At 36.7% G+C, this 13409-nt stretch overlaps 1 protein-coding gene across 2 annotated transcripts in view; it reads right to left on the bottom strand.

The window, feature by feature from the left end:
* Nucleotides 1-8797, bottom strand: part of LOC129273662 (zinc transporter ZIP13-like) — a 37676-nt gene extending 28879 nt beyond the window's left edge. The window contains exons 1-3 of one of the 2 annotated variants that reach the window (XR_010295362.1): nt 8268-8797; nt 7610-7711; nt 1936-2096 (exon numbers count right to left, since the gene is read on the bottom strand). Coding sequence is in view for 1 of the 2 variants with exons in the window: in XM_064107970.1 (XP_063964040.1) it covers nt 1936-2096; nt 7610-7711; nt 8268-8661 (657 nt within the window). In the remaining variant the exon portion in view is untranslated. The remainder of the gene's footprint in view (nt 1-1935; nt 2097-7609; nt 7712-8267) is intronic. The other variant, XM_064107970.1, reaches the window with a different exon arrangement.
* Between the last annotated feature and the right edge of the window lie 4612 nt (nt 8798-13409).

Raw genomic sequence — 13409 nt, 5'->3', positions numbered from 1 at the left:
AATGTACCTGTGAAAACAGTGGTTGATCTTTTGTGAGGCATTCAGCAGTGCCCCTTCTCAACTAGAGGTTGCGAGGTCAGGAAAAAAAATATATATATTGCAAATCAGAGAACTATCTATGAAAGCTTCTCATTAAATTGGCACAAAAAAGCAACAATAATTTCAGATTATCCTCCTAAATGTGAAGTGATCATGTTCTGATATAAAGGATTTAGTTTAAAAATAAAGCTGGGGACAAATTCTCTGATTATGTAATATTGTGGTTCAAATACATGTAATTCATTTCAGTCTATTTAATGAGTTCTATTCTTAGTAAAATTGTGCAAGGTGGACCTCAAACAGAAAAAAACGGTGGGCTTTAAAAGATTATGAAAGCTAAAAATGGGCCTCACTCAGGTAAAGGTCAATAAGCACTGATTAAGAATATCACATTGTACAAAGTTCTCTTTTTTCTAGAACTGACCAGCAAGATTTATGTAACCTTCACAAGTTGCATACACTATGTATTATGTAGGTATGTTTGAATAAGTTCTTTTCTTCTCCTGACCAGCAAGAAATATCTTTCGTCCACTATTCATGAATCTACATGTAGTCACTATTCACCCCTGGGGGCTGTTTCATAAAGCTGATCGTAAGTTTAAGAACGACCTTAAGAATGACAGGTGATACTTTCTTGTGGTAAATGATACTCACAGAGCGTAAGAAAGGCTCACCAGTCGTTCTTAAAGTCGCTCTTATTCAGCTTTATGAAACACCTACCCGGATGTGCATGTAATGCACATTAAAGGTAAATTCCAGTTTTGGTAACGATCTCAAAATGACTTTTTACAGAATCTAATATTATGACCACCCAAGTGTCTGTTTGTATGAATAAAAAATATGTGCCAAAGGATTCTGGAAGAAATTGTGTAATTGCTGAGAAATAAGCAAAATAAGCGCGGATTCGGTCACTTCCGTCGGGTCTTTATTCCAGCAATAATAATACACTGTCCCACGTGTGCCTATCTGTGTTTGTGATCTTCAGTGTGAACATTTTTCAGCGTAGATTTCAAGATTTCACAAAGTTCAGTTTATGTAACTGTACCAGATCTAGATCCTCGATGATATACTGACAATTAAACCTGGTTTTACAGACTTTCTCATGAAATCAGTGTTTACTGCAACTACTGGAATTTATCTTTAAGAGTACTGTTCATGTCCATCAAAACCAGATGATCAAAATTAACTTGATATCCAATTAAGTCTAAATTAAGACTGGAAATTGGTCATTAGTACAGGCTTTTATTTTGATGATAAAACGTGAATCATCATCATGTAGAAAGCAACTAGGTATGAGGAGGCCTTCATCATGAAGACATACATGATTTTGTGCAGACATAGGCCTAAAAGTACATGTAGTTTAATTGGAGATTAAATCAAAATTATTTTTCTAATTCTCAGTTGATTTAAAGCTGCACAAGTACAAAATGCTCATGTCAATAATATAGCCAACTGGATAAAGGGGTACACCTGACTGAAAAATTAAAGTATACAGTAACTGTACTGGCTGAAAATAAAGTAAAACTCAACAAACAAAATACAAAAAAATCATCCAAAATCTGATAAAGAATAATGAAGTACTGTAAAAAGGAGAATTTTTAAATTTGCCAGTAATTTGTGAAAACAATTTCATGTGTAATTAGCCATGGTCGTGGATGCACTCTTGAGTGTCCCTCATGCCCCTTTCACTAGCATTGCATAATGCATATTTTTGCACCCTTTTTATATTTCACATTTGTGCTGCAATATCACACCGTAATGCAAGTGGAGTTACAGTATGATTGATAAAAGTATATTCCAAATATTTGTTAAAGTCTTATTTCCATAGAAGTCGAGTTATAACACATCTTTTAACCCTTTCAATGCTTTCCTTCATATTTAATACCGGTACCATACCTTGTCATCATGATGGATTTCTGACTTGATTTCTCCATTTGATTCTTCTTCCGCTGGACATGGATCTCCCTCTTCTTCACCAAATATCTTCTCTATAGACAGAAAGAGGATCATCCCAAAGATGACCCATAAACCCACTTTGATGTGTCCATTGTAATCATCTAAAACAAAAACAAAAAGATTTTTATGTTTAATAACAATGATATACAATTTAGAATCTCTATAATATACCTTTCATTTAATTTTAATTAATTAGTTAATTTATCAATTAATAATTAATTCATTAATTCATTTATTCATTTTTTATCTATTTATTTATTTATTATTTTTGGGGGGAGGGGTAAAATAAAAGATTATAAACAATGAAAGTGTCATAAAAATTTGATAAATTATGGATTTACTTTAATTGGCAGTCACTATATAATGTTTCATGAAATATGATTGATTCATCACAAATCACAAACAAGTGCCTATTCAAATAGAATTAAAAAAAAAAAAAAAAAAACATTGCTGGGAAAGATACATTGTAAAGGATTAATATCAACATGATGAACTACCTATATACATGCATACACTACACTTTTGTCTCATTTTGATTTTACACAAACTTGTGTTCTCACTAAAAATGAAAATGGAAATAAGGAATTGGTTTCATGTCTCATGTGAGTAAAGTGACCATTATGATGAAAATGTGTGGAAAATGAGGAAAGCTTTCAAGTATATCCTTTAAAAGTGATGTGAGCGTAGTAAAATTTGCCATCACTTTTGCTGCTTCAAATTAAAAGCACTCCCCAGTGAATTATGTAGATGGGCCCAGTCAAGCTGCACATTGTATGATTCACGATCTTTCATCAATTGTTAGATAGATTTTGTATGCAATTTGTACTTTAAATCTACTAGTTGTAAATTACTTCAATATCATGAACACATCACAGCAAAGCAGTGAGCACTTTACTCTGTATTCCCTGATTTTGTACAACCCACTAATTATACGGCAGCCTTGTTTACCCGTTTGAGAATGAGCTCAAGTGTATAAACTGCAGGCTGGAGACAGTATATGGAAAACATGTGTTATAAATACCAAAATCATTCAGTCTCCAAAATTTTAACACCTTACTCTTTTTTTCTAAAAGTCCTTACTTTTTTTTCAAAAAATCTCCACTGCAATTTGCACTCATGAATATTTTTCATACTTAGAAACCACAGTACATACGTACACTGTACATGTATAATATGCCGTTACCCCCCCCCCCCTTCCCAGATACATGTAACTTTGCTTTCCTCCTGACTGTTCTGTAACCAAATTCAAGGTTGGATGTAATTGGCAGATGGGATGTACATGTTGCTGACCCCCTGCATACCAGGGGTCAATATGTGGCATATATAATGACCGCACTGCTTATCGATCAACTACATATCAGTGTGAACCAGATGTGGATTCATAACATTGCTGTCCATTATAATGCTGTACCATGCTCAATGCAGTACAGTAAAGTGGTGCCAATATACACACGTGTAGTGCATTGTATTTTATTTACCTATCAGAGCCCCCCATCCTTTCCCAAAGGTTGTACACAAAATATCCTGTGGCTGGCTGAGCCTGTGATGAGGGTAAAATTGCCAATTCGTCTACTGCCAACTTGTCCATTCACCACATGGTCTACCTTCATTTAGTCTAATGCTATTCCGTCCATCATCATTTCGTCTAACACCATTTGGTCGAATCATCACTTTGTCTAATCACCAGTTCGTCTATTACCATTTCGTCTAATAACCAGTTGGTCTGATACCTATTTTCTTTTCCTTCATTTTGCACAATTAACACTTTAGTTTAACTAGACCAAATCAAATGGTATATGGATTAAATGGCTATTGGACCAACTGGTTATTAGACTAAATGAGAGTAGACCATGTGGTGAGTGGATGAACTGATGGTAGACCAAATGATAGTAGACAAGTTGGCATTTGGATGAATTGGCAATAGTCGAATTGGAAATAAACCGTGATGAGTAGGGCCCCCTCCATCCTGTGCAACTCTTTTTTTGTGTGTAAACAAGTAAATGTACCTGTATGGGTGTGTTCAATGTTGATTTTCAAATCTAAACAGCAACATACATGAATCATGATAGAAAATTCAATAACAGAACACAAACACGATCAGCGGTGCACTGTACAGTGCCAAAAACATAAAGCTGATTATTTGTTGATCGTCTTTACATGTAAATGTCGTTAGTGAAGCTTTAGTGCGCAGTTTGACCCATCACAAGAAAGGTTATTTATGGCACCTGCTTGTGTAGGCTTCCATTGCGAGAGCAAATTTGAAGATGTTTCAAAACTCAATCATGTTCAATGGTCGCATGAATTCGCGATGCTGAAGGTCATAAAATCTGAGCTGATTGCGTTTACAAACACATCTTTTTCGACGTTTAGATTTTCCTGCGAATCATGATTAGATTTTTTACTTTTACGATGGGGAATGGAGGACAGTGAACACACCCTTTGTTAAATTTGTTTCTCATTAAATCCGTGTTTTGTATTCCTGTGTTCAGTCATGATTCATGTTGCTGTTTTAATTTGGAAACTGATATAGGAGAGTGGACACACCCTAAGTAGGCCTATATTCCTCATATTAGTAGTAGAGAACTTTCTTTGCTTACAGGTGCAGTTTGTTTCGTAATGACTTTATTTTAAAATTTGTCAAATTTTTCTTCACTTCTCAGAGTTATAGACGTTAGGTCATTATAACATGTATCAAGTGACTTGAGTTACAATTGCAGGGCCTTTACTAATAATTTTGTATGCAGACGCACACACTTTCACAGCACATGAGCTCAAATATAAATACATACATGTATGACGACTTACAGAGTATTATGGGGCAGCTGCTCGCAAAATGAAAACTTTAAAAATCCATAATTCTGTTATTCTTCGATGGATTTTTGTCAGACACACAGGCCTAAATTGTAATTTTTTTCTCATTTTTTTTAAAGCAATCTAATGTTAGGTGTGGACTTTTCCTTTGATGCCACAGTAACACCAACGAAACTAACTCTAGATCGACCAATGATATGCAATTTGAAATGATGCAATAACAGCTTTGATCAGTCTGGAGTCAACTTTGGTGTGACTGTAACATAAATGTAAATGTGTACATCTATTATACCAAGGGCCTCTTGCAAAACATTTGCCATAAAATAATACTCTGGCAAATAAATGAAAACTCTGCCCCCCCCAAAAAAAAAAATTATGCCATTGACACTCACATTAAATAACTCTGGCAAAAATTGCCAAAGATTTTCTTTTATGCAACAGACCCCAGGCCAGGAGTACAGTATTTTCATGTCATGCAAAATATGGAGTGATTATTGATTAATTCTGTGATTACTACAGCAGACATGTATGTATGATGTAGGCTCTACCTGGGAAAATAAACTTGCAGTGGTACTGTTGAGGTATAATTTGGTAAAAAAGGGAGGGGTGGGGACTTTGTTACAGTATGTGAGATCACATGAAAGTAAAAAAAAATGCTTGGACTGGACTGGTTGAAATTTAAAAATCAAGTGGTGCTTGATTTTTGGAATTGTACAATCTTATTGCAAACAGATACCTGGTCAGACGTACATGTACATATGATAAAAAAGGGTAAGACTTTTTTTCTTCTGGGTACAAAGATTGCTCTTACATGTAGAAGTTTGACATTTATAATATCTATTTGATAACGTTTCCTTTCATTCTATTGATCATTCAACCTACAGATTTATCAAATAGACCTCAAGTCAAATTATTAGTGCAAGTGTTGTAAGCTTTAGTGGGTCTAAATAACGATGTCCAGGACCAGGACTTCATGTCTATTTGAAGAACCACTATGTAAGAAACGCAGTGAATAGTGAATACACACATGCATATTATGCAGCCTGTAGGTAAAGTTGGAGTTGGGACATAAGAGTATAAAATATACAAAAATATGCAGACAAAGCAAATATGATAAGGAAATGTCATTAACAAGCATACTTGATTTCACCAAGCTGTTTTTTATAACAATGCCAATGGGGCCCTATTTCACAAATCTTGTGAACAGCATAGTGTGTAGTACCAGACTGCACAATGATACATGTAGCCCTTATGGGGCCAAAGTACACATACACTGTACATCACGATCTAAAAATGAGATCAACAAGGTGAACTTGTAGTTTCAACTGCTCTGTGAAACCATGTTGTTTACATGTATCACTGAGCTTACAACAAATTGCACCCGAGTATTTATTCGATGGTAATTACCGTATATTATACCGTATGATACACACATTATTCTACATTACTGTACATATGTACATGTAGAGCTTTCTGAATGGGCGATTAATATCTCATCTTGTAGGTCTTGCAGATAAACCTTGGGTCCTAACTCAATTAAATACCTAAATCTGGCATGAGAAAGGGTTACCAGTTGTGCATAAAGGCATTTGCATCTTACGGATAGCTTTATGAAACACCTACCTGATATACCTGTATAATGCCTGCAAAAAAGAATCACATTTTGGTGGTCGAGGGTTCTCAGGAAAAAAAATGGTAAACTGTATATTGTAAGGTGTGAGGCCCTAATTCCACAACCATACCCTTAAGAACAGAAGTTGCTTATGAAACTAGGTGCTCAAGAATGAGATTGAACTCTGCAAATGGGAGTGGTTGGGAACTGATATTGTACTGTATGAAATGAGGTCTTGAGGACTGATAATCTAAAATCGTGGATAAATTTTGTGCACATCAGCAATAGTGACATCTATTGATCACTGCCGAACTGCAGCGCGTAGGATCAGGATCATTTGATGTTTTGAGGGCTTACAGAACGAGCAATTTCAAATTTGTACTTTAGGAACAGGGGAGAATGGGTTGGTCAGTGTCAGTGAATAGGGTGAAAAAGCATGGGAACGGCTGGCAAGACGTAAAAATGGGGGTCTTAACTTTAAGGGATGGTCCGGGCTGAAAATATTTATATCTTAATACATAGAGTAGAATTCACTGAGCAAAATGCCGAAAATTTCATCAAAATCGGATAACAAATAATAAAGTTATTGAAGTTTAAAGTTTAGCAATATTTTGTGAAAACAGTCGTCATGAATATTCATTAGGTGGGCTGATGATGTCACATCTCCACTTTCCGTTTTCTTATGTTATTACATAAAATCATCATTTTTTCATTATTTCATACTTGTGTGAATAATATGTCTCCCTTATAATGAAATAAGTTGCAGCAATAAATATCTAATGCACTACATCAGTTGTCATTCCAATTTTTCTACTTCTTGGAGGAAAAAAATTGAATAAACCTCATTTCATATAATAAAATACAAAAGAACAAGTGGAGATGTGACATCATCAGCCCACCTAATGAATATTCATGACGACTGTTTTCCCCAAATATTGCTAAATTTTAAAATTCAATAACTTTGTTATTTGTTATCCGATTTTGATGAAATTTTTGGCATTTTGCTCAGTGAATTCTACTCTATTTATTAAGCTATAAATGATTTCAGCCCGGACCATCCCTTTAAGGACCACACATTCCCAGTACTGCTGTTATATGTGAGTGCCCCCCCCCCCCCCCGGTTTGGGTCTTACATCTACATAGGCAAATGTTCTTAGTGCACATGTTGATGCCAAGTCTTTAAAGACTTACTTTGATCAATATGAGCCCAAGCTTCTGGCAGTAGATGAATGAAGACATCACCAAGCAGGCCTCCAACAGCAAAGCTTAGAATACAATTAAATTTGGCTGCTCCTGTAATGATAATTTGAGGTAAAATATTGTTTTAAAGAATAGGGTTACGATGAAAAAGGTACCAAAATCTCCAAAAAATATAAACATGATTCACAATGTCAATATTTTTTGACAAGTTACATGTAGAAAACTCATTCCCCCACCCCATCCTAGTCGAGGATCAGAATTTGAACTAAAAGTAAAAGTAAAACAACTTTTTTTAAACTGCAATATGTCTTATCTCTGAAGCCTCATTCAGTTTCACTTAATTTCTACATGTAGTTTGTCAACAATCAGCAAACAAACCATCATGCCATACACCATGATTTTAAAAAAAGGAGCACCTTACTGAACATGTCACACAAAGATTCAAACTAAAAGTACATCAACACTACAGCTACATGTACAGAGTAGACATGCACATGTAGACTAAAGATTCCTTATAGTTATAAACTCAAAATCAAATAAATGTGCACTCATTTTATCCCAGATTACTATCAAAGAGTAGACTACATCACTTGTAGACTTTAACTCTAATAATGTTGTAGTAAGACTAGATTTAAGACCAAATATTTACCTCTCTCATCATGAGATGATGGATCAATCTCAATTGGCAAAAATAAAGGAAATATGCCACTTAGACCCACGAGAACGGTTGCTGACAATGCATAGATCCACGCCTCCGTTTGAGAATACGTATCTTGTTTTAAAAAGTCATCTGTCTCTTCTCCTAATTCGTCTTTTCCAACTCCAGCGTCCGACCCCGGTTGTTCACTGTCGCCGAACGCCTTGGTCCCTGCGGCATCAGATCCCGGGTACGCCTTCGCGTTAGCCCTGGCGACTCGCGGAGTGCGAGTTCGGTGAATTTCACAACCAGCCAAACTCAGAGAGGACAGGAAAATTAAGCATCCAAATATTATCAAATAAGTGCTGATTCTACATCTGTCATGAGATGAGAATAAGGTGGCCATATCTTACCATAGTTCCAATTCGAGAAGACGTCATTAGAAAGTTTTTTTCTTCTCTGTTTATATTTGGAGAATTTGAGCAAACAAACTCCCGTCAATTCACCTGTCGCGTCAAATAATAAAGAGCTTGCTTGAACAAGATGGATAACAAATTCAATTCAACATGCTCATTCGGTAGCACACTCACAAAATGAAAAGCGCACCGCAGCTTGTGAGGATGAGTGGTGTCAATAATTGTGCATGGGAGATTCAAGGGGGGGTGAGATAAGTTCCGAGAGTGCATGCAGGTGGTAGTATAATTCCGGGGGTTGATTACCCCTCCTCCTCTCCCTAAAAGAACTACAAAAGCTACCTTTTTCACAGCAATTATTAAATGAACGCAAAATCAATCTTACGATTAAGTTCAAAATCACACATTCTATGAGGCGCGATCCGGGGGGGGGGGGGGGTGGGGCCATAGGCGGCGGAAGCGGGGGGACGGGGGGGACGTGTCCCCCTCCAAATTTTAGGTGGGGGGGGGGATGGTCCCCCCTTAAATTTGTCAATTTGTCAATTTTTTTTTCTGCGTCCCCCTAAAATTTTTGGCTTCCGCCGCCCATGGGTGGGGCCCAGTTCTCCCCAGCCCCTCCCCCACTTTTTGAAGCACTCAAATAGTGCCCTTTTTTACGCCAAAAAAATGACCCTTTACGAACGTGCACTGTGCCCTTTTCACCTGAGGAGGAACTGTTTTATGTATAGCAATTGCCTTCTTGCCTTCTTGTAAGTGCCCTTTCTCGTATCAGTGCCCCTCACGAACGTGTTCTGTGTCCCTTTTACTTGAGAAGGACCCGTTTTATGTGTTAACGAGTGCCCACTTGCCTCCTGATAGATGCCTGTTCTTCATCAAATAATTTGTCCTTAAAAAAGCCTTTTCATGCACGATGAGCATCCGGTTTCTTTATTTGGAGTTCAAATGCTTCCTTCATGTTCTCCTGCAAGGTTAGTGTATATCCTGTAATCGCATCATCCCTTTCAAAATATGATTTGTCCCTTTCGCTACTTCATATTTCTTTTGATAATGAAATTCATCCCTTTTAACCGCCCCTGCATTTAATGGCCTATGCCACCCCCCCCCCCGTGAAAATGTGTGCAGGGCCTGGGGAGTGTTTCATCAACATTTTCATCCGACAAGTTGTCAGATCTGACATCTTTCTCTGATGTTGATTGGCTGAGAGGTACTGTTACTATGGTAACTGTCGGATAAAATGGGACTTGTCGGATAAAACGTCCGACAAGTCCTTTCATGAAACGCTTCCCTGGAATGGACATGATGGACGCTATGTGTAATAACACATTGTGATATACAATGACAAGCCCTATTAAAATAAATCCCAAAATACAAACGATTTTAAGACTTTTTTTTAAATAAATCTTTATGAGATTCTGAAAATAAATCCTCAAGTCTAAGGAGAATATTGACCTTAGTGAAATATGGTATGGCTTACAAGCTGGGTAAAGTTATGCGCTGATTGCATTCACTTAGGTGGAGCATGGACCTACTAGTCAGAATAGTATAGGTCCATGGGTGGAGAGAGCCAGGGGAAGATAATTGAGTCGAATTTATCACAGAATTAAAATCTGCAGGAAATATAAGGGCCTATTTTTCATATTTTCTTCTACTTCTTTGTCTTTCATCATCATCATCATCCCGACCAGGCATCCCTATCACCACCACCATCATCATCATCATCACCACCACCACCACCACCACCATCATCATCATCATCACCACCACCACCACCACCACCATCATCATCATCATCATCATCATCATAATCATAATCATCATAATCATCATCAGCATCATCATCATCTACCAGGCAGAGTCCATTTTTGTGTTTTTGTTTCTCTTTTTATCTCTCTTTCTTTCTTTTCTTTCTTAATTTATTTACATTTAAATGTTCATTTGTTTATTTACATCTATTAATTTAATTTATTAATTAATTAATTTACTTTATTTTTACTTATTTTGGTTTAGGATAACTTAACATTAATTCTATTTCACAATATCAAAATGATACAGAATATATATCAGGCAAAATAAATATCAAAATCATTCAATGAATATATTCACGATGGTGTATTTACCAATTTTGTTAGTTATAAGATAAGACCGTAACATAAAATTGGTCAATATTCATTTCAAAATTTACTCCAGGTTTTGGCTAGGGGCTACTAACACACCAAATATTCACAAACACTGAACACTCTCAAAGTGCGAAACGCACCTGCTGCTTTCCAGCAGAGCGCACGTACTACACCTAAGAAATAGAGTTAACCCTCTCAACTACAGATGCGTCCTCATTGTTTTATCAAGTTTTATGCTTGATCAGCGTAATGTGTAAATATCCGCAGAGACCGTACGTCGAGCTAGCTCGAGATGATAACTCTGTTTTGTCTCGTGGATATACCGGTACTACTGTAGCCTATTGAATACCATAATATAGTAGAATCCCGGGGTAGAATTAAAAACACCGGGTTTAATGCCTACTTTATTCTCAAAGATACTTTCCTATGAAGTCCTTCCCCATTACTTTGTCCACCAGAAATTATCACTCCCTAGACAGCATGGCAGCCGTCTGTTTCGAGGAGTTTTTTAAACATTTTTTTTTTAATTTCTCCTCGTACACAGACGGCTCGCTATCGTGCAGCCACCATTAGGGGGTAAACAATGCAAAATCCCCCCGACGGGGCTCATCGATTTTTGTCTTTATTTCATAAATATATATAAAAGTAACTGGACCAAAATAAAGATTATTATTCCGTTTTGGCCTGAAATGCACCAAAACGGGGAAAAATAATCTTAAAAGATGAAAAACAGTGATTTACTTCGGCTGTCGCCCAATTTCACTTCCCTGTTTTATCCGAACTTAATACATAAATATATGGCCATTGAGTCCCTGTACAAATCGAGCTAGAACTTCGGTCTCTGTATTTTTGAGTGGAGCCAACGGAGTTCCAACCAACATAACAGGACCGAAGCTTTTGGTCTAATCACTCCCATGCTATATGTACATATCTTGATCCATTTTAATGCACAGGCCGACCCCCCGGGGGGGGGGGGGGCACTTACATTGACGAGTGGATACCATGCGCGACCAAAAAAAACCACGTAAAATGGATGTCTTTTCAAGATAGGGCACGTTACGTACGTAACGTAATAAGGGTGTCAAAAACACTAAAATAATGAAAAAGGGTATCTATTTTCGCTAGGAGAGCTACGTGTTTAGGGACAAATATGCGAGGGTGTAAAAAATTAAGACTAAAATGTTTTATAAAGGATGTACTTTTTGTCCAAATATTCAACACACAAAAAAACTGTTTAAAGTACGAATTTGCGCGAGATGTGGGAGGTGGGGCTGTACTCGACCCAATCAGGTAAAGGTAAAACCGCGACGACTTGTTTAGGGGGTCAATTCAGGGAATGCTTGCCAAGAGTATCGTTTTGTTTCCAATACTCGTTAAGGGTACGATTTTACACGCCATTACTTGTTAAGGGGTGCATTTTTTTCAGAAAATGGAAAATACGTGTTTAAGGTGCTTTTCGAGACCCCATGTTCGCACATGGTATCCACTCGTCAATGGAAGTGGCTTCCCCGGGGGCCGACCCCACAAGAAAAAATGATAATATAGTGAGCAGCATATTTTTTTAAAGAGCCCAATAATAAGATCATATACTTATACATGCAGATAGCAAGTCCAGTTTCTTTCATGATCGAAGAACAAGCTTTTCTTTCAAATGATTTTGTTCACATGCAGTCTGAAAATATACTGTTGATTAAGTGTCGTATCCATTAAAAATATTCCAGTAAAACAGGACCGACCAGCAATTTTTTTTCCATGAGCACGGTCGGGAGCACCATTCCTTCAGTATAAAGACTGATACGGGGTATCGGCGGGGTATATAACTGTTGTTTCTTTTTATAGAAAAGTGATAAGCCAGTTTGGAGTTCCATTCAGAAGAAGGTCATTTATACTATTTAAAGTGACATGGCGGTTTAATATTCAATGAGATAAGTACCAACTTTGATGTTTTGATTATTCATATATTCTTTTGAATTGGGTTTTTCATTATATAGATCCACACACAAAAAACAAACAAACAATATGCGTCCATTAGCTGCATGGTATTTTACAGTTGGCCAAGTACATTGATAACAACATACTAATTAATTCATAGCAGAAATGTAACAAATACCTTCAGTGTTCACTGTGTGCTATTTCAGTCAACAGGTCTATGCAATTTCCGCATCCTGCTATGTAAGGCATGCTTACATAATATCTTGCTTTGAAACCTGCCTATCATAATGAAAGAAATTAAAGGTCATTTGACCAAAATTGCCCATGAGGTAACTCCGAACTGGTTTATGGCATGAGCAGATCATTTCAATTGAAACATAAAGCATCCTAAAATAGATCATATAAATCATTAATCTTTGTTTACTGAAATACAGACTGTTTGTGTGACATAACCTGTCAGTATGGCAAAGTACCCGGAATATACGAATTTTTTAAATATGGCAATTTGTCCAATATTAGAAAACATATCAACCAGACCCACTGAAACCAGCATTGTTAGGTTTTTTTGTTTTATTTCTTACAATATCCAGAATGAAGGCAATAAAGGATGCGTTAATAAAATAGACAAAACGATGACAAAAAGTCAATGAACAAAACACTCGAGGAAACAAGTGCTATTATATAGGGTCTAC

Source organism: Lytechinus pictus, chromosome 12 (genome assembly GCF_037042905.1).
Source record: "Lytechinus pictus isolate F3 Inbred chromosome 12, Lp3.0, whole genome shotgun sequence".
In the NCBI taxonomy this organism is placed as follows: domain Eukaryota; kingdom Metazoa; phylum Echinodermata; class Echinoidea; order Temnopleuroida; family Toxopneustidae; genus Lytechinus; species Lytechinus pictus.
Note: the sequence above shows the minus strand (reverse complement) of the source record. Positions and strands in the feature narration are given on the sequence as shown.